This window comes from Xiphophorus hellerii, chromosome 12 (assembly GCF_003331165.1).
Source record: "Xiphophorus hellerii strain 12219 chromosome 12, Xiphophorus_hellerii-4.1, whole genome shotgun sequence".
Lineage (NCBI taxonomy): Eukaryota > Metazoa > Chordata > Actinopteri > Cyprinodontiformes > Poeciliidae > Xiphophorus > Xiphophorus hellerii.
In genome coordinates this window covers 23616281-23644035 of record NC_045683.1, presented here as the reverse complement: position 1 = coordinate 23644035, position 27755 = coordinate 23616281, and the positions used below count along the sequence as shown (strand labels likewise).

Here is a 27755-nt window from a genome sequence, read left to right as displayed (position 1 = left end):
TAGCAGTGTGGAGTCTTGCTTGTATACAGCTTAGTCAGTTGTAACTAGTGCATATATCTGAGAAATATGTGGGTATTCTTTGATAAAAGTGGACTTAAAGTTGGGTAGTACATATAGTTATAGTATTATAAATGTGGTTAAATACATTTTTGTTTATGCAAAGTATAGGTATATGAACCAGAAATTCTCAAAATAAGGCATTCAGATTGGTATTTTTGTCCACGTTTATATTAGAGTGCAGTAAAAGAAAAAAAAAAGTTTGTTCTGATCTCCGGTCTGCGGAGGAGATTTGAGGCGTCTGACTTTCACTGTCTGTATTCTCGCGACAAGGCGCGAAGTTTCCGGTGTTGTGTATGTTCCTGGAAACATGGCGGCCAGCTTCCGCGGCCGTCCTATCCGGAGTCTTCGGATGCGGGGTGAGCATGATAGAATCGATTCATTGAAAGCTGTAACAGCGACATATCGTGAAAAGACAAGTTCCCGTGCAGGTAATGGCCCCGGAGGAGTGTCTTACCGTATGCGCTGTGTGTGTTTTTGTCAGGTCGGAATGACAGCGGGGAGGAGAACGTCCCGCTGGATCTGAGCAGAGGTAAGCAAAGGCTTCATCGCATCACCATGAAAGCGATTATTGTTCAAAATGGATGAGGGCACTTTCTGCAAACACAACCCCGCTGGCGCTAAGCTCAGTATTGTACGTGCAATTGTGTCTTTGGTCGCACCGCTCGTTTTCTTTCTGTTTCGCATTAACCCGTTGCTAACGAATAATAATAACAAGCGGCAACCGCGAGCTAACTAAAACAGGCTGAGTTAGCTTCGGCTAGCTGCTACAGCTAACCAGCCATGACGCCGCGCTGTTGTTTTGATCTGTGTGACTGGGCACCGCAGCCTGTTATTTGGCCGGACAGCTGCTGGTATTGTCTTCATGCGTTAGTCGTGACTGTCTGCGTTGAAAATCGGGCGTTTTCCTGGCTCCTCGCTGAATGCTGGTGCATGGGAAGGTCCTTCTGATGGCTGCTGAGCCAGGTCAGATTCACGTCTGCAGCGAAAACGCAACATACCTGTTTGTTTACACAGAGCAGCTGCTCTGGACACCCACATTCCAGAAGGTTTTATGACTGCAGTCGTGTCGTTAGGGAATTGAGGCGTTGTAGTCAATGAGCTGCTCATTGATGGCGAATTTCTAAATGAATATTTGTTCTTGCTTGGATGTAGTAAGTTGACACATACCTAGAATTGTGGACAAACATATTTGAGCTTTCGTGATAAAACCCATTTCTTTGTCAATTTATTCTATGGATAAAATTAGTCCAGCCCTCTTATGTTGTGTTTGATAATTAAAAAAAACAACAAAATACTTATTTTCTTTACTGATTACTTACTAGCATTTTGTGCTGGAGACCCACCAGTCATTGCCTGAGATCGAAAACCGACCAATCTCCCCTGATCAGCTCTGGTGATCTTCATCTGGAGGCCAGATGCCAAATAAAATCTAATTCCTCCTTGTTTATGAAATGCATCAAACATAAGAAGCACTACCATTTTTAATCGATCAAAACACCAACTAACAGCTTGCTGCTAAACTTTTGTTTGGTTTAATAGCAATCCAGCTACGGTTAGAGAGAAATGCATAAATGAGTATAATATTAGTTTAATTTTCACTTAGATTAAAAAGTATTCTTACTTCTGAATACTATCATCGTTGTTATTTTTTATTTATGCAAAATAAGAGCAGTTGGTTGCACTTTTGCCTCGTAGCAAGGCGGTCCTGGGTTCGAATCCTGGTTCTCTCCGGGTGTGCCGGCTTCTTCCCACAGTGTAAAACATGACTGCTGAGTTAATTGAATACTCCAAATTGCCTTTGTGTGTGTGTGTGTGTGTGTGTGTGTGTGTGTGTGTGTGCGTGCATGGTTGTCTGTCCTGTGTATCTCTGTTGCCCTGTGATGAACTGGCGACCTGTCCAGGGTGTACTCTGCCTCTCACCCAATAATAACTGCTGTACATATTCACCAGCTGTCTATGATCCTGTAATGAGAAGTGGATATCAAAAATAGCTGCCTGGATTCAAAAGTACACATTTATCAAAAAACCAGCTACAATCTCTTTTGTTTTATGTGTTACTATTTTTAGAAAAAACAGAATCAGTCAAAATGAGATTTTACAAATTCTATCTAAAAACAGTCGAGATATCGGCAAAAAAATGGCTGATTGCTATGGTAATTAGGAAAGAGAAAATGCAGTGTTTTCAAAGTCTTTAAAGTTTTTATTCTATAGGAAAAGTGTTTGGTAATAACAATGTTAGTATCTGCGTCTGATAAGGTACGCTGGCCAAAATAAAAAACGAAACAGAAAAGTTTAAGAGTTCCTCTGATGTCTGTTTATTTATTACCTGGGAAACTAAAATACCAAAAATGCTCTGCTATTCTGAAGAACTTGTGATCTTTGAGGACATTTTTATTTACTGCTTTTTTTTTCAACATTTTGATGATATTTAGTTCAACCTGGTTAGGTTTTGTTTGTAAAATAAAAATAAATATTTTTAGAAAAAAAACCCACTAATACGTCTTTGAGGAGGTATGGTCTTAGTGTTTTTGTCTTGAGTGATTTTCTTATTAAACATAATGGCTGCCCATTAATCCTTTGTACCAGTAGAGTAGAATGATTTACGATAGCAGCCAGCTCAACAATCGTGGAAGGAACTGGCAACAAAGCTGTGAACTGTTGCTGTAGTTTTGGCCTTTTTTTACTTTACTTGCGTTTCTCAGCCTTTGCACTCAATTAGTCCAGCCAGTTGAGCCCACATTCTTCGTACAACAAAGCAATTGCTGTCCATCAGCTGATATTATGACAATATAGTCCAGTTTGTTTATTTTTTTTTCTGTTACTTACGCTGGATTTAATTTCTCATTCCCATGCAGAACCATCTGAAAACTTCCGTGAAATCCTCCAAAATGTGGCCAAATCGCATGGAGTCAGTAACATGCGAAAGCTTGGCCACCTGAACAACTTCATTAAGGTACGGTTTTCTGTTTTTTTTCTTCATGCGTCACTTCAACATTCTGCTTATTATTAGGTGCCAAATGGGAATGAAATGTTCTGTCTGAAGCATTATAAACCAAGCTTACTGTTGACAAAAAAAAGTCTGGTGAATGTTGAGAATGCCCGTCTCACTCATTTTTGCGGCTCTTCGTTTTTGCTCAAATGGAGTCATTCCTATTGGCTTTTAAGTGTTGCCGATTAGTGTGTGAGCAATGAGGTGACGGCAGCAGAAAAACACAAATACTAAATCAACGTGTCACACTGATTTCTTCTTATTTGCCATCAAAGAAGGAATACTTTCCAGCCAGAAGCTGAAGAACTCCTAATCGCGTTAGACGTGGTCTCTGCGGTGGGATCAACTGCTATTTTCTCTGGCCAACGTTGCTAATTTGCAGAGACCTAACAGGACAGCTTGTTGTTTGCTCTTGTTCCTGTTTGATGTATAAGAACCTTTAAGACCAATCAGCTTGTCCTTCTCTGTAGCGTCACCGCTGACCTCTCTTTGATCCCCTCCCCTCGGGTGCTGCTGCCAGCAGGTCCAACTGTGCCTGTCACTGTGATGTTGACAAGTTAATGTAACGGGAGGTCCAGGGATCAATTGTGCAGCTTTGTGACTTTAAAAAAAAAAAAAGAGAGATTTAGTCACGTTTGTCTTGGCTATTATTGAATTAAAACATCCTTGTTTTTAAAATCTGATTCGATGTTAGGAGAATTTTACATTCTGTGTAACTGTGGCCTCACTCTAATGTTTTGTGCATCTAAATAAATACCAAAAAAGTTGATTGTTTTGTATTCAGTAATTCAACAAGTAAAATCCAAACACAATTTCTGACCGTGTTCTCTAACACTGTCAGGCGGCGTTAATAAATCTTACTCTAAAAGCTGTGGTTAACTTAAGTTTTCCAGCTAGTGTGCAATATCAGCTGATTAGTATTGTGCTGCATTCACAATCACCGCTGGTTGTTTAACACAGCATTAATAAACTAAGGTGGTGAGAGGGAGCCACTCTTAAACCAGAGACAACATGGGAATCGTTTTACCTGGGGCAAGGACAAAAAGGACTCTTTCCAAATGAAGTAAAATCTGAATTCCATTAAATCAAGATCCCAGAGTTTGCAGGACAAGTTGAGAAGAACAGCACCAAGGTTGCTTGAGTTCAAGTTTCCACAGTTGGTTACGATTTTCGGAACCATGTCATCTGAGGGTTTTGGTCCACGATATTTCATTAGTTCCAAAGAAATGTTTACAGCATTTCATGACGTCCCACGCTGCCAAAAGCACCAACACCTGCTTAAATGACCATAATGTTGCTGTGTCCGATTTGGTTATTTTCTTTACCAGTGCACAGCAGACGAGGACATCAGCCGGTTCTCTATTGATCTCCTGCGACTGATTATTGGCAGGTTGAATACTGAAGAATGTGAATTGGGTTTCTTTTTCTGTCTAATAAAAGCAACAAAACTAGAAGCTCATACTTTTATTAGTCTTAACTGGCTAATTCAGAGCTTGGGCACTGATTCCTGCTTCTGCTCAGATGCTTTCCTCTATCGGCCCATTGCCTTTCACTGCCTCGCCTCCAACTGTCAGCTATGAATGGATTGTAAACAATTGTTTGCGCCTCTGCAGTGAGTGAGCGTTGTGGAGCTGGCTTTGTTGTGCACAGATCACTGTGGGTGAGTTCTTTCCGTTTCTGCAGCCTGACACGCTTGTTTACGACCGACTTTCTGCTGAAGCACTATCACTGTGATTCCTTATAAGGGTCTCTGGACCGCTGGGGTGACCTAATCCCCCATGGAGAGCATCACATGGCTGTTTATTTTCCCCATCTCCTCCTCCTCCTCTCCTACGGCCTGCTTAGGCTCTGATATCAGAGCTAGATTAAACCTAGCTCTAACCCATCTTTCACTGCTATATCAAGCTTAAAGTCTTAAATCTATTTAGCTGAAATTAAGGCGTTAAATACGTTAAACACAGGTCTGTTTAATCTCATGAATTTGACATAGGTTTTCTTTTTTGAGGGACTTTTCCATCAGGCAATAGTTGGAGTTGTGCTCAGACATCTTCACTCACTGCGTTCTGTGACTCAAGGAGGTTAAAGCTAACAAGCTTCTAATAATTACTTGCTAGGCAGCAAACAAACAAACAAGCCATTAGCTCCTAGCTAACGGCAATTTGAGAAGCACAAAGCTGTTGCCAAGAGCCACAAATACAAATGATTTCACAGTTTTGGTCCCATGGTTTGCTTTTATACATCTCTGTTGTGATACAGGTTCTAAATTTAATTCAAAATGGTCTTAAAAATATTTTTAAAAGTCTTAAATTTGAGTTGGTGAAACCTGTACAAACCCTGTAGGCCCAGCTTTGATGGCCAATTAGAGTAAAACTAATAGCATGCTTGCTTGCTTAGTGGGAGGCTGAGCTGCTCTGATGGAGTGGCAGACAGTTGTTCCCACTTTCAGGTTGTCTGGAGAAACCGTTGAGAAAGTCAGCAGCTCTAAAATAGCAGCATGCTTTTGCTCCGGGACTTCTCTGCTTTGTCGCGTGTTGCAGTGTTTGCTGAGCCTGTCTGCTGGTTCCCATCGCTGCAGGAGTTCCTGTTAATGACCTGCTGTGAGGGAACTGCTAAAAGGTTGAACTTTACGCTGAAAGCGAAACAACACAGTCAAGGCTGGCCTTGTTTTCAAAACAGGCGCAGATAGCCAGAATGTAACCAGAGGCATTTAAAAGAAAGAAGGGAAAAAAAAACTAGATGAATTATTGAAAAATATTTGTTTTTAATCATCTCCGTTGATGTGTTTCTCACTAACATTTTTGAAAGCATGAATGTTATGTGGTACTGATGAGCACCGCACGACGAAGGTGAGAAGCTACACTTGTTCCTGGACATGTGATTGTTACTTTTACTTTCCAATTTACAACCCATAGGCTGAACAGCTTACCCTCATCAGAGGAATATTACAAATACCACTTGACTTCATTTATGTAAACTTTACAGTATGGCTGAAATTGTTCTGTTGGTTCCAGGAGAGCATCAATAAATTTCAGATTATTTCAAAATATGATTGACTGCAAATATTGAGCGTTGTTGAGCAGTACAGTTGTTCCACTATGTGCACGTTTTGTGGTGACATAGCATAATTAATAATGGTTAAGTTATATTTTTAGAGGAATATTTGTTCTGACTCTATGCCATGTCATATGCACAGCTAAAAAAGATTTATAACCTTTTAAAGGTAGCTTTAATCATAATTTTTATAGCTTTAATCAGTCTATTTTTGTGCACAGCTTGTAATTTCACAGTGTATTCCATACATGTCGTCCCGTTGATTTTTACTTTATTCCATTGCTAAGAGTCTAAGTGCTTTTTTTGTGTTTGTTATCTTGTACTGTTAGTTTGGCTGCTGCTGTTTCCTTTCTGCTGCAAACTGCAGCTGGAACCCTAACAATGAAATATTATGACGTTTGAGCAACAGCATTGAGTTTATTAAGCCCGATAACCTTTTTCTGTTGTATTGTCACATGATACACTGGAACCACGATGCTGTATAGCTTTAATATGCACGGGGTTTCCTATCATAAAGTTTGGATAGTCACTCTGCTCAGAAAAACACCATAGATTGTGAGAATTAATGAGACAACTATTAGGGATTATTCTAAGTTTAATAGGAAATATTCTGAAGCACTAGGAAACATCCGAAACATAAAAAAATCTAAAAATATTTAGAAATATTAAATGAACTGAATTAAATTCCTTCCATTTACCATTTATACTGGTAAATGGGCCAGTATAAGCTATCTGGGAGCTTTTCTTGCATTTTCAAGATTGTAAATGTTTGTATCCTCTCAACCTAAAGTTGTTTATTGCAGTAATTGATTACCTGCCCTGTACTTGATCCTGGACTAATTAGCTAACTAAACAGCTAATTTTAGAAAAGCTAATGGAAATAAGTTTGATGTAATACATATTTTAAGACTTTGAGGGTTATTTGAAAGTTGGCTTCAGATAATCTTTGAAGATTTCTGGAACCATTCGTACTTTGAAATGTGAAGTTTGCTCGTTTAGCTATTTAATCTTTTGTCTTTTTGTTCTGTCTTTCAGCTGCTTTGCAACATTGGACATCGGGAGGAGAGCTTCGGGTTTACATATGAGGAAATCATCGTTTGGTGCGTACTGCCTGGAAATCCTGCTCTTTTCACCGCTGTTTGTGCTCTATAAATTCTTAGGAGTGGCGTTGTTGTTAAGCTGCCTGAGTCGGTGGCTTATCAATTGTGCCACAATCATTCACAATAATTTTATGACTCGCTACATGAAAAGAAGCGGGTCGTATTTTATATAGCACTTGGTGATTGATGTATTCTTCTGTAGAGTAATTTATCTTGCACCTCTAACCACGAGATATATTTATTGTTTGTTTTTAAACTTTAGTCTGCGACTAGCTCTTCTAAATGAGGCCAAGGAAGTGCGTGCAGCAGGTTTGCGGGCACTCCGCTATCTTATCAGAGACACCAACGTGCTGCAGAAGGTCCTCAGACTGCAGGTGGATTATTTGATTTCCAGGTAAGATTCTGCTTTGACCAGATGGAAAATGGCTGTTCTGATGACTTCATGTTTGATTTTTTTATTATAATATTTTTTTTACTTATGGTTTATGTCAGTTCTTTTTATGAAATAGCCTATGTTTTTATGAATTGTGCAGTGCAATATTTTGGTCAACATACTTGCCTGGCTCCGATTTTTACAATGATTGTCTCTTGATTTTTACAGGTGCATTGACATCCAGCAAAGCAATGAGGGGGAGAGGACTCAGGCGTTACGGCTTGTCCGAAAGGTGAGCTGTGTGCCTGTAAATGTACATATTCGTCCCTTGAAAGCGTTTCTGTTGTCGTGTCAGTGGAGGAGTTTACCCCGACTGCACAGGCTTATTCCAGCACAAAGCCATCAGAACAATCCTTTGGGACAGCAGCGGTGTCAGTGCAGAGGGTTTGTCTGCCATCCAGGTTATTTATAGCTTTTTCTCTAGTTTACAGTAAACCTTCTACACACAGTGCTGTCGTTTTGAGCAGGGGCTGCTGCTGCACAGGCAGCAACATGGCCTCAAGTTAAAATAGATTTAATTAGTAATTTTGTCCTATTAGTAGACACACAGTTCTCCATAATGATAAGCTAAAACTTTTTTTTGACTATAAATAGGACTGAACTAATAGATTTGCAGAAGTTTCTACACTTGCGAAACTTGCACACGTTCGGGTTTACCACATTTTAGTTGAGGCTGTCTTGATGTGTCACTGTTGTTTACGCTTTCTCATTGTACACTGTTTTTTTGTTTTTTTGGGATTGTTTAGAGATTTAACAAGCAAAACATTACAACATCAATATTATAATTTCTTCCTATTTATTGGGTGTGATAAAATGAAAGTATGGGGCGATTATTGATATCCGATATTATCATTGCTATCATGGGCAAAAAACGATATTTACCTTTATTTGCATTATACAGTGGCATTTAATATATTAGAGTATTTGCTCCGATGAGCTGTGTTTGTCTGATGAAAAGTACTCTTTGAAAATAACAACCTTTAAGAAAGTTTTAAAAATTATTTTCATAAAACTTGCATTTCTGCCTTGTAAATGCTTTTTTTTTTACTGGTTTGATTTAATATTCTAATATTAAAAGTTATTTCTTCATTAGCTGTATGTGGAAGACCATCATTAGCAGAAATAAAAGAAGAGAAACACCAGTCTTTGTGTAGTTAACCCATGTAAATGTGTTTTGCTGAACGTATTGACTTGTCTGCTTTGGGCTCATCAAGAGATGCTCAATGCTTTTCTGTTTTTTTTCTCCCTCTGCAGATAATCACAGTCAACGCGATGCTGTTCCCCACCTCTGTCGCAAATTCTCTCATTGCTATCGGTACAGACGGACTGCAGGAGAGGGATCGCATGGTTCGCGCTGCCGTTGCCATCGTATGTGAGCTAGGTGAGGACTTGACGTTTGGGTGGAACATCAAAACACTGATCTAAAGTGTTATTAACTCTTCACATGGATACACCACGAGGGGATTGTTAATGACACATTTTAGGACATAAAGCTGGGGTGGGCCACTCTGGTGACTGGTGTTTATTGTCCTACATGTTTTAGATGTGTCCCTGCCCATTTCTCGCAGCTTCTCTTCATAATGGATAAAGCAAGAAACATTCAAGTAACTCACATGTGTTTTGATCCTCAGAAGTCAGCTGCCTAATTCTCCAGCCAGTGCAATATTTAAATATTTAAGGTTGTTGGAGCTGTGACAAACAAAGATGGAGGATTCATGCTGATCTTGTCTCCATACATAGAGGACATTAATAGTAGTACTTTGCTGGAAAACAGCAGCAAGACGTGTCATGTTGGGGTCACAGAGTCTCCATAACATCCATTTGATGATATCTACACACCTTCACAAACGTGTCAAGTTTGCTAAAAATATTACTGGGACATCGACTGGAACTGTGTAGTTTCGTCAGATGACACTAAGATTGAACTTTTCTGCTGCAAAGAGTACAGGTGGAACTTCTACTAAACGGAGGATGCTTTTTTTTTAGTTTTTAGAAATGTTTCAAAGAAGAGCATGAGAACAAACACTCCAATCACATATTTGCTTTTATCCCAAGTCAGTTAGCGATGTCCTTCTCCTAATTCGTCTGTCCCAGAGGAAGCTCCAAAGACATTTTTAAACTTTTTTTTTTTAACTAAACTTCTTCAATTCCCTGTCTCAGATACTTTTGAAGAGTCAAAGACTTTAATACATTACTTATTGCTTATATGGTTTATTTAAAATTATAGCGATTGGTTTGATGACTTCACAACTGCAAGGTGCAGAAAATGTGGACTTGGTTCTGCTTTGATAACAGAATATGTTAAGACAAATTCTACTACAGTTCGAGTCTTTAGCAACCATCAACTGTGATAAAATGGGAAATACACTCCGTAATTAACATTTTTAAAAACTCTTCCAGTATAACTGTGTTGTTTTGTTCCCATTTCTAGCCCTGAAGAACCCAGAGGTGGTGGCCAAACGCGGAGGTCTAAGCACAATCCTCAAGAGCGTCATCGACTGTCAGCTCAGTCGGATCAACGAAGCCCTGATCACCACGATCCTCCACTTACTCAACCACCCGTGCACCCGCCAGTATGTGCGTGTTGACGTGGAGTTCGAGGTACGTGTGTTTACAAAGACGTGAACCCAGTGAGAACTTGTATATAAATTAAACCGAGCGTTTCCATCGGAAATGATCGGCTTTAGGTTTCCCCCATAGCTTTGAGTTTACAGTAATTAGTTACAACCTTTCCTCTTAAATCTCATTGTCTGTAAATATCTAGTTATGACAGAGACAAACCGATCACAGTGCATAAGTCACATAAGACAGGCAGCAGCTTGATTGCTAAAAATGGTGAAGAATGTTTATTTGTTGTTGTTCATCCGTATTTTCGTACTTTGCAGCAAATCCTTGCACCTTTCACTGATTTCCACTATCGACACAACGCTGACACAGCTGAAGGACAGCTCAAGTAAGTGTGTGTTGGGGGGGGATGGGAGGGGAAATGAGGTGCTGAAGTTTTACAACAGAGACAAAAGGATCAAGTGTGTTATTCAATCATTGGTGACAATATACAATATAGAAGCTGAGGGTAACGATGCACTGTGTCTTTGTAACATGATGGTTGTTGATATGGATGTTTGACCCTACACTGCCTTGCCAGAGCGGCGCAGCGGGATCTATTTATTTCTGACTAATAGTTTGATTATTTGAGAAACATAGTTTATATTTTTCTGCTTTATGCTGGTAATCAAGATGCAGCTTTTGTAAGAAAATCATCCAGTTTTGAATGTGCATCTTTGTCCGTTGTTACAGGGAAGACAGAGAATCCAGGTTCTTGTCGAGCAGGATGGCGATAGTCGCTGCCTTTCGTTCTTGGTCTGGTAAGAGAGTCACTTGTGTTAACGATTATTTCAGGAAAGAAAAAGGTCTGGTTTGCTGAGGGGATCATGATCTAAAAATCTTTCTTTTTTTAAAATCAGGAATTATCAACTTGTGCAAGGCTGGAAATTCTGGAATCCAGTCTTTAATTGGCTTACTTTGCATACCAAATATGGAGGTTAGGGTGAGTACTGAAACACATTCATTTACGAATAATTAAAAGGAACTGATTTAAAAACACTGTGTTTTTCAAAAGCACTTATTGTAAATAGGACATTTTGGCTCACAAACAAAATGCTGTGCAACAACAGTTTGCAGACTATAAAACATGGTGGTGGCAGCATCATTCTGGTGGGGTGCTTTTCCTCTAGCAAGGACAGGGAAGCAGGTCATAGTTGATGGGTAAGTGGATGGAGATTCCACTGCTGCAGCACAACAACCATAAACTTATAGCCAGAGCTGCAACAAAGTGGTTATAAATATACTGATGTGTTAAAACAACCCAGTGAGTTTAACTCCATTTGAAAATCTGAAGTTGTTCATGTCCAGTAAGTGATTATGAGCTGTTGAGGCTTGCAGCTGTAATTTATGTGAAAAATGTGGCTCTGCAAACTGTTTATGGCTGAAAACAAATGTATCTCAAGGGGAGTGAATACTTGTAAAAGGCTCTGTAACTCACTCCATTGATTGACTTGAATGGGTCTAATTCAAGCAAATAACATAGATGTGCTGGTTGTCACAAACTGATCAGTTCATTGAAAACAACTGTTTCTTTCGAAGGAGCCTGTAGGGCACTGAGGTGTAACGGCAGAAAGAGTTTTACACAGAGTTGGTTTTATACTGTAGTTAGCTCTCCTTGTCTTGTTTCATGTGTTTTGAGACTACATGTAAATCTGTGCAGAAAGGCTTGTTGGAGGTGCTAAATGAGATATTCAGGCTTCCTGTGCCCATCGTTACTGAAGACTTCACGGAGGCTCTCCAGAGCGTTGGTGAGGATGAATCCTTTTCCATCGTCAAAGTTCAGCTATGTGTTTCCTCTGATTTTATTCTATTATAAGGAAAGATCGACACTATAAAAACAGTAAATATGCAGGTTAGTTTCTTTCCAACCATTAGACTAATTCTGCTTTTGTAAAACGCCAAAGATGTGTTTTGTTATCCGTGAACAAGGTCGTAGTGTGGACTAATCTGTGCTGCTGTGTGCTTCAGATCCTGCCAGGTTCCAGGACACTTGGAGACTCTCTGATGGGTTTGTGGCTGCAGAGGCTAAAGTTATCTTACCCCATCGGGCCCGCTCCAGGCAAGAGAACAGAAATAGAACTGGGTTAGCGTTCTTTCTCTGGTTTACATGAGCCATTAACTTTTTTTTTTTCTGTTTGCATTTTCAGGGCTGACCTGATGGACAACTACCTGGCATTTGTCCTTTCTGCCTTCCTAACAAGTGGACTGTTAGAGGTGAGGTGATTTTGTTTTTAATTGTTTTTTTTTTTTTATCTATATAATATTTGAAATAATTGTCACTTAATTTAGTAATGGAGTAATTGTTAATTGGATTATACCGACTCAGAATATGTTCTACCTAGAACTTCTCAAGTGATATAGTTTTGGCTTCACCTGGTTCAAATTTTGTAAAAAGTAACTAAATAAATGTATAAAATCTCCCAATAAGCACTTTTTGCATTAAATTATTAATGTGTTAATCAAATAAGTAATCACCAGATCAGCGCCACGCTTTATTTATAAGTTAAGCAGCAGGAGATGAGCTTTTCATATGTTGCTAGAATTTTTTTTTTTATCTGCAGAGGCATAATTTGCTACAAATCATCAAGCGTGCACTAAAGGAATTATGTTATTGCATTTTTTTTATTTTATTTAAAAACCAAAATTATGTGTTTATTTGCAATTTTTTAATGTATTTCTAATGTTGTATTGATCAATACAATATTCGGTTACAAAATAATCATTAGCTGCTGCTCTACATTGAAGTTATTTTCTCATTTCTTTTATTTTCGCTACTCTAGGGCCTCGTGGAAGTTGTCACCAGCAGTGATGACCAGCTTGCTGTCAGAGCTACTATACTCCTGGGAGAGCTTTTACACATGGTAAAATACATGTAGAGTTCATGCTGAGCTAAGACTTTTTAGTCTTTTCAACAAAAAGAGATTCCCTGGTATTACACACCACAGTTCTTCTAATAATTTGTATCCCTTCTGCCTGGTTTCTCCTGCTTTAGGCAAACACAATTCTTCCTCATTCCCATAGCCACCACCTGCACTGCCTTCCTACCCTCATCAACATGGCCGCCTCATTTGACATCCCACAAGAGAAACGGCTGTGAGTACAATCTGTTTCTCCTCTCAAGGGAATGATTATTACTGCAAACATCGGGAATTGGGGCCAGGAATATTTTGACGCTAAACATAAAATTTACATCTTGACCCGTTTTTGAAACCGGTGAGCTAAATGGAACTTAATGAGACTGATATATACATTAAAATAAACAGAAAAATCTGTTAAAACATTATTAATGCTTGTTGGTTCACAAGTTGGCACAGTTTTCTGAATTGTAATGACTTGTTTGCGACCTGCACTCTGTACTTTGACATTTTACAACGCTAACAGCAAACCAAGCATAGCAAACATGGAGGCATGAGAATATGGACCAATGTTGGTCCATATTCTTAGAAACCAATGTTTCTAATGTTGCGCAGCGCAAGAGCTTCATTAACCCTGGGTCTAATTTTATTTTATTTTTTCAACAAATGTTAAATTCTGGTGTTAAAATAGTTTTAAACATTTAATCTTTGGGATGTCTGAATATACAGTCTGAAATGGAGAAAGCTACATATACTTCTATTGTAAATCTGCACCACAGACAATTTATTTTCCTAAATTAGAATGAAACAGAACAAATTAGCCTCACAAAAATGATTGAGGTAATTACAATACTCAAACATTAACAATCAAAGTAATGAAATGTTTCTAAATTTGGTGGTATGCTTCTGTTGAAATTATATTTTAGATCGTAATGTAGAAAATTTACTAATATTCATAGTTCTTGTTCAGCTCTAAACACCAAGACACATCTCTTTTGTTTGCTTTTGTGTTTCTCCAGCCGTGCAAGTGCAGCCGTGAACAATCTGAAGCGTTTCCACGAGAAGAAGAAGAAAGGTTTGAAGCCCTACAGTCTTTACCTGGACCACATCATTCGCAAATCTGTGTCTTCCCACAGCCGCAGAGATTCCCACTCGCGTGTCCAAAGGGACATCTACGTCATAAAGGTAAAGATACGCAATGTTTCCACATGCTGGATTTCATTATCCTGACTGCTGACTGGTGGTGTTTCGGGCAGCTTTGATTAGAGCTGACTCCAAAATCACCGTGTCTTTTTAATTTAAGTAACCGCCTGTTGCTTTTTTAGGACACTGAAGAAACACTGCTGATGAACCTGAGAGACAGCCACATCCTTAACCACAAGCAGAACTTGGAGTGGAACTGGTTGCTCATCGCCACCATCCTGAAGGTCAGGCCTGCTCCCATGCAGCTGCACATACTTAAACGTTTTCTGTTTCCCCCTTTTCTAAATGCTTTATTCACTTTCAGTGGCCTAATGTGAACCTCAGGAACAATAAAGATGAACAGATGCACAGGTAAGATTAACTTTGTCGTGTTAAAATGGTTTTACATGCTTCTGTGACATTTGGGTTTAAATACGCATTTGTTTCTGTGCCATGCAGGTTTGTTCGGAGGCTGCTGTACTTTTATAAACCCACTAGTAAATTATACGCCGGACTGGCTTTGGATCACGTTAAGGCCAGGCAACTCACTGTGGTTGGGTGTCAGTTTGTTGAGTTCCTCATGGACTCAGATGAGGTAAGAAAAACAACAAAGCAAAGCAAAGCAAAATGTTTTTCAGTTCAAACCTTCTCCCTAAATTTGCGTCTTGTTCTTTTGTCACCAGGACGGTCAGGGGTATCTGGAGGAGCTAGTGAGGGACATGGTCTCGTGGCTCTGCTCATGTTCAGGACTGAAGCCGGAGCGCAGTCTGCAGAGCAACGGCCTCCTCACCACCCTCAGTCAGCACTACTTCCTCTTCCTGGGGACACTTTCTGCACACCCACAGGGAGTCAAAATGTTAGAGAAATGTGGCCTGTTCCAGTGGTGAGTGAACAGAGATCATTCCAATGGAGCCTCAAGATGTTTGTCCTTTTGATGAAATGAGCTGGTTAAGACTCTGCTTTTCACCTGCTTCTGTTGTTGCAATGTCTGCAGCCTGCTGAATTTGTGCTCCGTAAAGAACCAAGATGCTGTGCTGAAGCTTGCCGTAACAACTCTGGACTACAGCAGAGACGGCCTGGCCAGGGTCATCCTCTCTAAGGTCCTCACCGCCTCCACTGATGTAAGGATACACGGACACAGAGATATAAGGCGGGGAATTATCTTGCATACAAGAATACATATTATAATACAACTTTAATGGAAAGCATTTGAATGCAAAAAAGCTCTAAATCTGACCTACATGTACAGGTCATATCCCAGTGCAGATGCCCAGGGAAATTCATGTATCTAAATTTAAGGCCTTAAAATGTCTTAAATTAATTTAAATAAAATGTAGATTGGCTTGTATTCTACGAAGTTTATTTTTCTCGTCAGACTTTTATGTCAGGCAAAAGTTTGAGTCGCCATCAGACATCTTCACTTCGTTCTGTGACTCGAGGCGGTTGAGGCTACCTCGCTGCTCATAAACCCTTGCTAGGTATTTTGCATCTATCATCCTTAAATGTAAATTATCAGCAATTTGCTGGACAATGTTAGTCTCTGCTACCATCTCACTTCCGCCCCCACCTCCCAATGCGATACTTCATGCATTCTGCACTAGAAAGCTTGGCATTGCTATATAAAATGTCATTTTCTTTTGTACATTCCTGTTGTACTACATGGCTTAAATTTAATTCGGAGTGGTCTTAAAAAATCTTAAATTTGATTTGGTAAAACTTGCAGAAACCCCGATACATTATTTAAAAGGGCTTGTTGCTCTTGAAACAGTTCCAAATCGAACCTACTGGACTGAACTTGCTGAGAAGTAACGACTCTGTGTGTCTTTTCTTCATGAACAGACATGCAGGTTGTACGCTACCAAGCACCTGCGCGTGCTGCTGCGTGCCGGCGTGGAGTTCTTCAGCAGCTGGGGCATGGAGCTTCTGGTCACCCAGCTTCATGATCACAACAAGGTTGTTTCCATGGAAGCACTGGACATACTGGATGAGGCCTGTGAGGACAAGGTAACCGAATAAAACAATTATCTGAGAATATTTTCTGGGTTTTAATCCTGTCAGGCTGTGCTCTGCTAAAGCAATTAATAATATTTATCAATTAAAAATATATTGTTGCTAAATAAATGCACAATTAAATTAACCTAGTGACAATTGTTAAATTTAGACATGAGTGTCGTTGCTGCAGTCAGTTGTTATATTTAAAGCTTAAATATGTACTACATTGTGTATCTTATCTTAGCATACTGCTGCATAACTCTAAAAATGCAAATACATAAAGTAGTTAGTTTTTTCAGTAGGGTATGTTTGGGCTTATATGTTTGGTATTCCATAAGAAACATAGAAATAAAATATTCTGCAGTGTTTACATGGCACTTATGGGCATATTAAGTCTTCTATATTTAGCAGCAGTAGAACGAGGACAAGGAGTTTGCAAGAACTCATTATCAGCTTCTTGAAGGAATGTCTCAGTCCTCAGTGGAGTACTCCAGTATTTCAGCTTCTTCCTGGAGAAATTAAATGGTAAATAATATAGAGGAGGAACTAGATAAAACTATAGAAAATGGCATTCAGAATATAACTGATTGTAGTCAAAGTTGGGGGAATATTTATACAAGTTATCATGATCTTTTAAACCTCCTACAGTTAATCTACAAAATGTCAGTTTGTGTTTGCCAAACTTATGTAATTTGAGGATATTTCAAATATATATATATATAAATAATGCTGCAAATATCAACCTTCCTTGCCCAGTTAAGAATTTCTTTCAAATGGAAATGAGAATTTTACACTTTAACAAATATAGATTCCTAAAAGAACAAATTTATTTTCAGTTTCACGTAAAATATTTTTTAAATAAGTTGATTATGACATATAGTGTAAGCTGGATAAACAGATGTGTGTTGTAAGGTGTTTTAATCTGGACTAATGTGTTGTGAACATAGTTGTATTGTTTCTCACTGGCAGATTTTCGGTGCAGCTGATTATCGGTGCAAGATAATAACTAATAAACTGCAGCCTATGACAGTCTGCTAAAGTGACTGATTACCAATTTTATAGGTGTGAAGCATTAATATAAAGTCATCCAGTAATTCCTTCTTTCATTTATAACAAACCATCCAGAAGAGACTGCTCTGATCTACTAATTAAAGGAAATGTAGTCCTCTATCAGCTTCTTACTGCTTCACAAAGAAGAATAAATCAAAATGTCTTTGTATCATTTTTAGTATCCTTGGAAAACAAATACATTACTGAAAGAATGGTCTTATTTTACAGTATCAATGTCTGCAATGAGTTTTATTTCTACTGTGTGTCCACTATTAGAGAAAAGGTGTGTCTTTTAAAGTGTCATGTATTCTAGCAGCCCACAGTGGACGACCAACTCGGAGTTTGTCACCATGGAAACACTTTCAGAATGATCTGTTGTTACTTTCAAAAGCAGAAAGAAAATGTATATATATAGTAAAGGTGCCAAAATAGGCTTAGCACTTTGCTGAAGGTAATTGTGTTAAACCTGAACTCTTTTTTTTTTCTTTCTTCCAGGCCAACCTTCATGCGCTGATCCAGCTGAAACCAGCTGTGTCCCATCTGGGAGACAAAGGCCTCCTACTGCTCCTCAGGTGAGTTCATGACTTTTTTCATCAGCACCACCATACAGTATCTAATCTGATTGTCCTTGTATCTTCCTAGCTGCTTTATGTATAGCGTCTTGAATGAACTGTGCATCGTCCTTATTTTATTGTTTAGGTTCCTGTCAATTCCTAAAGGTTTTTCCTACCTTAATGAGAGAGGTTATGTCAGCAAACAGCTGGATAAATGGCAGAAGGTATTTCTAAAATATCAACAGATTGCAAAAGAGTGTCTTTATATAGGTGAAAGACTAATTGAGGTTGGTGCTTGACTCTTTAATCTCATCTTGTTTGCAGGAGTACAACCTTAAATATGTGGATCTGATAGAGGAGCAGCTGAACGAAGCACTAACAACTTACCGCAAACCCGTGGATGGAGATAACTACGTCAGACGCAGCAACCAAAGGTGAGACGGAGGAAATTGCTGAAACCTAGACTAGCATCAGAAGTGAGACTTATTTCAAGTCTAACCTAATTGGTTTGTGTCTCCAGGTTACAAAGACCAAATGTTTATCTCCCCGTGCACTTGTATGGTCAGCTGGTACATGATAAGACCGGCTGTCATCTACTGGAAGCTCAGGTAAAAGCCTAGGTTATTTTAGTTCTTGGTTTTTGTAAAGTTTTGACCTCCCAGCACCAGTTTTTCTCTTAGAACAATTAGCATTACTAACCTTTACAGGTGCACCAATAAATGGGCACAAATTTCTTTAATTTTGGGAGTTTGTCAGTCGGCCGATACTTAAGAAAAACCAATCTTGTTAACCGTTCTTATCTTCCTCCGCTTAGGTCTGAAAATCATCCAGTGTCAGTACACGTCTGCACATGTTAACAACAGTCACTCCATTGTTGCCAGCTTAGCAACTTTGTCGCTTCATTTTTAGGGGCTTCCCAGACAAAAAAATTGTGGTCAGCGAAAACTCTAATGGCCAGGTCAGGCTTTTTAAAGGTTGTTGATCCTTCTAACTATAAACCTCAGTTTCTGTGTGCATTTCCTGGAGAGCATTTGTCTTTTCAAAAGGATTTTCAAAAGGCTACATAAGAGGAAAACAGTCGGTACAAGATTGACATCCTGGGTTAAGACAGCCCCTAAAATAACAAAACTTCAAAAGTACAAAGTACTCAAGGAGTAAAATGACCAACTCATCTTCAGAATTGAATTATTAGCAGTTGCTAAAGTTTAATAAACAGCAGATTTGCTTCAGTGGAAAACAGTTTCCTTTTAAATAGTTTCTTATAAATTTTTTCACAATCTAACTTCTATACCTCAGCGTACCTCAGTAAAGTATGTTACACCTCTGTTTTTACTTCATCATCAAAAACTAAAAAATGCCATTATTGAGCCTTCTTCAGTCAGTGACAGCACTCACACTGAAGAGTGTCAGCTTAACCAGGAAACTCTTGGGTACGGTTTATTCACTGATCAACAAAAAGATAGATAGGATCTGTAACATTCCACTCTATGTTTCCCTGTTCATCTCTAGTTATTTCAGAGTTTTCCCACGTTCTTCCTTTTGTCTGCAGAATGTCGTTCCAGACCTCAGCTACACGGTGCGCTCCCCGATGCTGGACACCTGGGAGGGCGTCAAACAGCTGAAGGCTGCACTCTGGGCTCTGGTCAGTAAAGTCTCTGATTCAGGTCTTTTCACTCAAGACTCCACTGTCTTGACGATCGCATAGAGATGGCTCGTTCATGTTTGTCTTCTGTTCCAGGGCAACATCGGCTCTTCAAACTGGGGTCTGAATCTCCTGCAGGAGGAGAACGTCATTCCTGACATCCTGGCGTTGGCTCAGCACTGTGAGGTGCTGTCAGTGCGCGGGTGAGCTTCACTCCATAGGATTTCACCTAAAAACAAAAGGAAGAAGAGAATGAGGTTCAGGAAGTGGTAACACCATTGAGTGACACACACTCTCATTCCATCTCCAGCACCTGCATTTATGTGCTGGGCGTCATTTCCAAGACCAAGCAGGGATGCGAGGTTCTCAAGCAGTACGGTTGGGACGCGGTCAGGCACAGTCGCCGGACACCGTGGCCTGTCACTCCCGACGAGGTGGACACCCAGCTCACGTCGGAGCTCTCCTCCGTACCGAGCACGCTCAGTCTGAACTCGGAATCCACCAGCTCCCGCCACAACAGCGAGAGCGAGTCTCAACCAAGTACGCTACACCACTGTCTTTACTTCATCATCAATTAGTTTTTTGTCATTTGGCCAAATGTTTTAGATCATTATCTTGTAGAAAAACCCTTTAATGTGCCATCTCTTCCAGTAAGACTTCTAGGGTATTTAGAAGAGAAACAGGCCAACAGCATCTCAGATCCTTCACCATGCTTAAGAGTGGTTTTGTTTCACACTGTTGGTCTTTAAGATGCTCATCTGAACATTTTAATTGCTTCAGATATATTTGTTTGAAGAGATTTTTAGGGGAACCTGTGACTTTATTGTTTAAAAGCAGCCGTTTATTAAGGGTGTCTACAAGGCGATTGAGGCTACTGCTAACTAGCTGCTAATATACCATTGACAACGAGCTAGCCAGATTTTTTGCATCTATCATTGGTAAGTGTATTGGATCATCTTTACCACTGGATCACTTCTGTTGCTAGAAGTGAATGCACGTATGCTACGTGCATTCTATGCAAAAAGGCACAACACTCTATGAAATGTGCAATTTTCTTTTGTCTTGCATATCATTCATCACAAACAGGTCTTAAAAAGTCTTGAGGTGGTTAAAACCTGCCAAAAACCTTGTTCTTGTGGTTGGAGTTTTCTTAAATCTGCTATGAGGATTTTTATGTACCTCTTCCAGTTAATGTTCTTGACACTGTATGACAGCTGTGGTTACCTTCCTCCTCTCCACCCTGTTTTGTATTGTTATCCCTGTCTTCTCTCCGTTTCTAGACATGTACATCCTGGACGATGACAAATGTGACGGTTTGGACTCGCCCGACGACCCCTCTTTCTACCCGCACTCCAAAGCCATCAAAGATCGCAGCCCATTCACAATCCTTGGTTCCACGCGCTTCGTTCGTCCGCGCTTCCTCAACTCCCTGTCCCTCCCCAGCAAGAAGCTCCGCTCCACTAGTGATCCAAAGAGTTCCTCCGGCTCTCGCACTCCGACTGATCTCAAGACGGAAAGCCCGCGGCGGAACAGGACGGTGACGGAGCCTTCGGTCTTCGGTCCCAACCAGGGAGACATCTTCACCTCAGTATTCAACAGCCGGGGAATGCCAAAGAGTCCAACGGTTAGCCTGGAGACCTCCTTCGTAGGGACCAGGGGCGGGTCTGAGGAGCAACTGGTGGACGGCAGGCTGGTTCGGGGCGGGGGCTCGGGTCTCGGGCTCAGTGGACTCGCTGGACACGGGGTGGCGGAGCACCATCGGGAGCAGAGCAGCCGCGAGCGTCTGGCGGGAGACGGCGGCTCCTCCGGCGGAGGCAACGTGGGCGGAGGAGGCGGGGGTACTCAGTTTAAAAGCCGCAGCCAGAGCTTTAACACGGATACGACGACCAGCGGCATCAGCTCCATGAGCTCCAGCCCCTCCCGCGAAACTGTCGGAAACCCCGAGCACCCCGAGGTAGAGCCGGACTCCTCCGACTGCGTGAGCCTCAATACCGTCGTGTCGGCCAAGACTGTGAAAACGCTCTCCTCCCTCAGCCCCCAGCCGCAGACCAACCACATGTCCGCCTCCAAGTCCTCCAACGTTTCACTGGTACCCCTGGGCTCCTCGCACACGCTCCCCCGCCGAGCCCAGTCCCTCAAGTCCCCCTCCGTCACCACCATCAAGAGCCTGGCCGACTGCAGCTTCATCTACACCAGCCCCAGGGACGCGCTGGGCTACGCCACGCTGAAGCGGCTGCAGCAGCAGAGGATACACCCGTCGCTGTCGCACAGCGAAGCCCTGGCTTCACCCGCCAAAGACGTGCTGTTCACCGACACCATCACCATGAAGACCGGCAGCCTGGACTCCAGGCTGACTCCTCGCAGGTGGGCCACAAGGAACCGCTGGGCGGCAGGCTGCAGTCGGCCATTTCTACTTGTCTGTCCTGTTTTTGCTTTTGTTCAGATGTGACAACTGTTTGTTCACTAGATTTTAAATCAACATGACTTAACGCTGCAAAAACACAGAATCTTAACAAGTATTTTTGGTCTAATTTCTAGTGCAAATATATTTGTAGACTTGAAATGAGACAAAACTAACTTAGTAGTAACTTCTTTTAAAGTACTAGTTCCACTGGCAGATAATGTTTCTGCATAATTGAAATAATCTTACAGTGGAAGTAGCACTTTTTGATCATATTAAGAAATTATTTACTTAAAACAAGCTTCAGTATCTTGCTGAAAAGTTACTACTAAGTTAGTTTTGTGTACTAAGCCGTTAGCACTAGAAACTAGATCAATAATACTTGGTCAGATTCTGTGTTCCTGCTGTGTAGTAGCTGTCATCCTAGTCAAGGTTCGGTTACCGTCGCCCTCGGCACTGACGAATGAGCGTAAGCGTGTCTGTGCACCTTTTGCTGTGTCCGTCAGGCTGTCAGACAGGAGGCGTACCTGTCCGGAACCAAGCGTCCCAAGCCCGTACCGCAGGCTGTCCAGGACACTTGTGCCGCGGTGGGTGGACCTGCCCAGTGTCCTCCTCAGTAGAGATGCAACCTCGTAGCTCTGATTGTGTCTGTTTGTAGTGGATTAGCGACAGCTCCGGTAGTTAGATCGTAGTGTGAGCAAATGAAATGTATAAGAGCTGGTCAGAGATTTACATCAATTTAGCAGTTTTTTATTTTTTATTTTCTCTGGGTGCAATGATTACACACCATAGAAATGCGGTGAAGCTGTTCTTCTGGATATGTACGTCCTGGTACATATCCAGATATTTGAACACTCATTTGGTAACGCCTGTCTCTGTCCAAGTTGAAACTGTCTTCATGTTTATTTGAGGTTAAGAAGAAGAATTTGCGGATAGCCATTCATCGTAGGCCTGGGCGATATGGCTTGAAAATAAAATCTCTGATTTTTTTCATACCAGATCCCATTTCCAATTTGAATCTTATTTTTTTCCTCATTTTCTATGTTTAAAAAAGAAATTATAAATGACAGAAAATGTTTTCATATAGTGGCTTTTATTTCAATCATTCTTTCTGTGAGATATATGACGGAGTATCAGGGCCAGGCTTTGAGAATTTTTGTTTAATTATGAGAATATAGGCATAATATTAGCAGAATAAAGATGCTATTTTACAAGAAGAACGTCTTAAAAATAAGAGAAAACGCTTCTTGAGTTTTCAAGATTTCACGTGACTCAATTAATTGACATGGGGAAAATGTCTAAGTAAAAAAATCTGCGAGTGAAATTTGTATTTTAATCAGTTTTCAAGAACTATTTACTGAACACTAGCTCCCATACTTTGCTGAAAAGTTACTTTTAAGTTAATTTAGTCTTATTTCAACAGCGTACTAATATATTTGGACTAGAAACTAGGCAAAAAATACTTAGTAAGGTTTTGTGTTTTTCCTAAAGGTACTAGTTTTGAAGTGGGCACTTGTTTATTAGTTTGGATAATCTCATTGTGCACAGTAACACTGATGTTCCAGCATCTTCTAGTTTATGACGGGCTTGACCCTCAGTGGACCCTGGTTTATTCTCCTTCAGCATAATCAGTTTACTTTTATTTCAGGGGAACAGATTGACTTACATGGACAAAATTAGATGTTGAAGCAGAACAATAATCCCACCTGAGAAACTAAGGAAGGGATAGATAATCCAGGTTAACATTAATATTGTAAAATAACACTGTAAGATATTTATGTGCTATAATTTACCAATCACAGAAGCCCATTCCTGCTGGTATTGAAATATTACTTTCCCATATAAATTGATTGAATTCCTAAATCTTTTAACCTCCATATTTCTGATTGCTCAGTGTAAACCTAATGAATACTCTCCTACATCTAGTTTGACAAGCCCCTCCCCCTTCCTCTCTTCTGTGTGGTTTTCTCCAACATATCCTCACTCTCTCCCCGTGTTCCCTCTCTTGTCCCAGCCTCTCCCCCCGGATCCTCTCACGCACCTCTCCTCTTGCCCTCCCTAGGTTCCTGAAGGCTCTGAGCTTCGCCTCGTTGGACAAAGAGGAGCTGCTCAGCCCCATCAACCAAAGCACCCTGCACCGCTGCTCCTCGGTGCGCTCCATGGTCTCCAGCGCCACCTTCGGCTGCAACGACGACTACATCGGCCTGGCGCTGCCCATGAACATCAACGACATGTTCCACATCAGAGACCCCACCTACTTCCAGCAGAGGATCAGCCCGCCCTCGGAGGAGCGGAAACGCTTCCTGTTCGGCGACGGAGACGGTAACGCCCACTTTACGCCGGCGAAACGCTAAAACCGTTGAGAGGTGGATGGGTTTTCAGGTGAACTTTGGTTTTGTGGCGACCTCCGTAGGGGACCGGCCCGCTCTGCCGCTACTGAAGCAGCAGTTCAGCATCTCGGAGCTGATCGCGTCGCGAGGCGAGACTCAGAACCACCTGGTGGATTCGGAGGAGACGGGTCTGCAGGATCACTCTGAGGAGAACTGTCTGTACTGCGTGGGGGCCAGCGTCCTCGGCTACCCCACCCAGCCGCAGATCAACAGCACTCACTCTCGGACAGGTGAGGGGTCCAGACACGGTCGTCTTGTAGCTTTTCAGTCGGAGCAGAGTGTCAGAAATGGTCTTTGTGTTTCATTTTTACCCCTAGATTACGTCGACTTCCCCTCCTGGGGCGGCCAGGGGGGCCATCGTCTGGAGGTGATGCCTCAGTCGAAGTTCTCTGGCGTGTCGGGTTGCAGCGATGCTGCTGTGTCACAGGGGTCCATCTCTAGCACGCCCACACCTGGGGACATCGTTATCGGTAAGAACTAGGAAGGTTCAAGGGAACCAAAGCAGCCCACAGTTTGCCTCAAGAGTTTAGCGCCGTGGTTTAGCATGATGCTGCCATCACCATGTTTCTATGTTTACAGGATGATTAGCTATTATTAGTTTTCTGTCACTTTTAGCATTTTGAATATATGGGGGGCAAGTGTCTCAAACTCCTCTCGTCCAGCTGTCCTGTAATTTTTAGATTTTTTTTCTCTGGTCCAACACACCTGAAATGGCTAAATTAGGAGCTGCTAGGCACAAATTATATTTTTAAGAGTCTAGAAAGTGTAAAAAAGTGTGAAAACTTGTCTTGAAAATGCTTGAAAAGTGTTTCATTTTGATAATAGGTTCTGGTAGTACCAAAAATATATATTTTGGTGGCTTTAATTGATTTTTTTTTTTCAGGAAATTGTACCCAAAGTTGTGGTAACTTTTCTTCTTTAAAATGAAAAATCAAAAACAAGCAATTTTAGTCTTGTAAATATAAGTTTATTAAGTTATTAAGTAAAAACACAGGAAATCCCCAGATGGTGCCGACATGTTAGAAGGGGAAATTTCTTTTTTTTTTTTTTAAATCCAAATTATTTTGTTTCATCCTCATTTCTCTGAAACTATAGCAGCTTCTGTGATATTAACTCTTCTGATGGAGTCTTTATTTTAGCTTTATTTTAGCACCAAGAATATTGAAATAGTTGGTAACTGCTGATTCAAACCCCATTAAATTTGACTGTGTTGTTTTAAACACTTGAAAAAACCCTGCAGGGCTTAACAAGTGCACGTCCTCTGCAGGCGGGAAGGCGATATCCGACGACGGCCCCGCCTCTCGAGTCCTTCTGAGGAAGGAGATTCTCCGCCTCATCATCAACCTCAGCTCCTCCGTCGGAACCAAAGGCCACGAAACGGGACTGTTGACGTGAGTCGGCTTTTTCACACCAGCCGGGTACAGAAAACCCGACGCCGGTCTGAAACGTTAGAGGGTCGCCTCAATTTCTCGTCTTTCCTCAGGATAAAGGAGAAGTTCCCTTATGCGTTCGATGACATTTGCCTGTACTCGGAGGTTTCCCACCTCTTATCCCACTGTATGTTTCGACTGACTTCGAGGCGCTTCATACAGGAACTCTTCCAGGACGTGCAATTTATGCCAGTAAGGAAACAAACTCTGTCCTAATTTCTTTGATTGATCAAACTCTGCCTCTTGTTTAACCACTGTATCTCCGTCTCTCAGATGTACGAGGAAGCTGAAGCAATCCTGACAAAGCTACCAAAACCCGTGGAAGAGGACGTTGACCCGCCCGCGGAGTCCTGATCCTCCTCCCGCCCGCCTTGTGTTTAGTGCGCCGCTGCAGTCCGGACTCCTCACAGCTGTGGAAAGCAAAGCAGGTCTGAGGCTCTACGGACAGAGGGACGTTGGGCTGGTTTCTGTTGCTTGAAACAGAGGAGCGTCGCTCCGCGCCCCCCCGCCCCCATGCGCCGGAAACAAACAAACAAAAAAAAAAAAGACTTCAATGACCGAACACATATTTAATGCTGTTTCAGAAGAGAAAATTAACAGCAGATTAGCCAAAAACCTGTTTTATACAACACAGAAATATTCACTGTCAGATCATCATAAAACTGAAGGACAATGATGGTGTATTAAACAAAAATATGGGTAAGTAGTCCTTAAAAATCAATTATAATCAGTTATAATTTCTGCAGATTTGGGTGGTTTCGCTTAATGAAGCGAGTAAGACGCATCGTCACGTCTGCCTGGAGATTCCTCGGACCTTGCCTTCTTTTCTTCAAACAAAAACACTACAACGGATCCTGCTGCTTTGAACTGGGGCCGTCTCGGTCCAAACTCCCCCCCCCCCACACACACACACACCAACCGAACCCCACCCCCGCCCCCACCTCCGCATCCCTTCTTCTCTTGCCTCACCACTTCCTAGAACCTTAAGCCTCCTGTCAGCAGAGACAGCCTGCTAACCTTTCTATTTCTTGTGTCACAGACAATCAAACGTCACTAGTGTTGTTTTCTAAAGCATTGTATCTGCCACCTTTACTCGGCGAATAAGGAGGATAGCATGTGATTTAATGCTAGTTTATTCCATACTTTACTTGCTTAGGACCCTTAATGTTTTCTTTTCCTCCGCTTTTTGCATCTTCAGCGAACTTCAAAGGAGTTGCGTCGGTCTTTCTCTCTTGCTCCCTCCATTTTTTTCTCCTTCTTTTTTCAATGACGCTCACTTGTGTAAGTAATCTGTAGAAAGGTTGAGTACAGATGCACACAGATGTTCCTGACACTTTCACAAACCAGCAGCTTCTCATCACACCGCCTTCTTTACCTCTGTGCTTCACCCTCTGCTGCATGTTCAGCAAGCATGGCAAGGTTGTGCTTCACCCTAACTTATTTCTGGCTTATAAAACTTTTTTTTTTCAAAACTATTATTATTATTTTAAAGAAATCATAGGTTGCCATTTCATGTCGCCATACATTGTAGGAATAGAGTTACCACCCTGGATCTGTTTCCACAGTTCAGTATCACTATGGGAGGACGACAGAGGAGGGGAGCGGTGAAGTGCGGTGACTAAAGTTTATGTAAAAGGTTTCCAGGGAAACAGGGTTCTGTTTCCATTGGCTAGTTTTTTTGTTTGTTTTTTTTTTTTTTTTTTTTTTTGCTATAATGCTGCTACACAAAATGGACTCATAGAGAGATGATTCATAGATCCGCTGAGTGATGTCAGATCTGATCTATTTATTATATGTCTGTACCATAGTGAGTTCAACCAGAGAAGAAAAAAGTTATTTATATTTTTCCTCGAGACTGTATTATAATTTAATTTTATTTTATTTTTTCTTTTTGCCTGAATTGTGTTTCCCTTGTATAATGTGTACAGTATGTTTTTGGGGCATTGATGACCTGAAGAAGCATACAATCCTATCAAAGGGATGCATTGTTAATAAAACAAAAATTTGAAACACCCAGAATAA

At 41.1% G+C, this 27755-nt stretch overlaps 1 protein-coding gene across 6 annotated transcripts; it reads left to right on the top strand.

The window, feature by feature from the left end:
- The first annotated feature begins 315 nt into the window (after positions 1 to 315).
- LOC116729888 (rapamycin-insensitive companion of mTOR) lies at positions 316 to 27755 on the top strand. 6 transcript variants are annotated; one of them, XR_004341215.1, is made up of 38 exons: positions 316 to 416; positions 542 to 589; positions 2916 to 3013; positions 7136 to 7200; positions 7463 to 7594; positions 7802 to 7865; positions 8888 to 9014; positions 10065 to 10234; positions 10519 to 10586; positions 10931 to 10998; positions 11098 to 11180; positions 11898 to 11985; positions 12206 to 12296; positions 12385 to 12451; positions 13018 to 13098; positions 13230 to 13330; positions 14112 to 14277; positions 14418 to 14519; positions 14600 to 14646; positions 14734 to 14869; positions 14958 to 15157; positions 15269 to 15395; positions 16114 to 16278; positions 17812 to 17888; positions 18016 to 18094; positions 18195 to 18304; positions 18391 to 18478; positions 19420 to 19512; positions 19609 to 19715; positions 19823 to 20052; positions 20793 to 21876; positions 23928 to 24235; positions 24327 to 24533; positions 24621 to 24773; positions 25544 to 25694; positions 25787 to 25925; positions 26007 to 26161; positions 26480 to 27755. XR_004341215.1 is itself a non-coding variant. In XM_032578745.1 (38 exons), the coding sequence occupies exons 1-38, from the start codon at positions 368 to 370 to the stop codon at positions 26085 to 26087; spliced, it is 5283 nt and encodes a 1760-aa protein (XP_032434636.1). In that variant the 5' UTR covers positions 316 to 367; the 3' UTR covers positions 26088 to 27755. The 6 variants fall into 6 exon arrangements, 5 of the variants coding, with proteins under 5 accessions (XP_032434636.1, XP_032434634.1, XP_032434633.1 ...); XM_032578745.1 differs by adding an exon at positions 22420 to 22500 and having other exon boundaries at positions 23976 to 24235; positions 26007 to 27755; XM_032578743.1 differs by having other exon boundaries at positions 23976 to 24235; positions 25571 to 25694; positions 26007 to 27755.

Bases quoted from the DNA above. Each gene is read 5' to 3' on its own strand.
- LOC116729888 (XM_032578745.1), top strand. From the start codon at position 368: ATGGCGGCCAGCTTCCGCGGCCGTCCTATCCGGAGTCTTCGGATGCGG. The intron at 14,647-14,733 runs GTAAGATTAACT...TGTGCCATGCAG, and splicing joins AAAGATGAACAGATGCACAG to GTTTGTTCGGAGGCTGCTGT. The intron at 19,716-19,822 runs GTGAGCTTCACT...TTCCATCTCCAG, and splicing joins GAGGTGCTGTCAGTGCGCGG to CACCTGCATTTATGTGCTGG.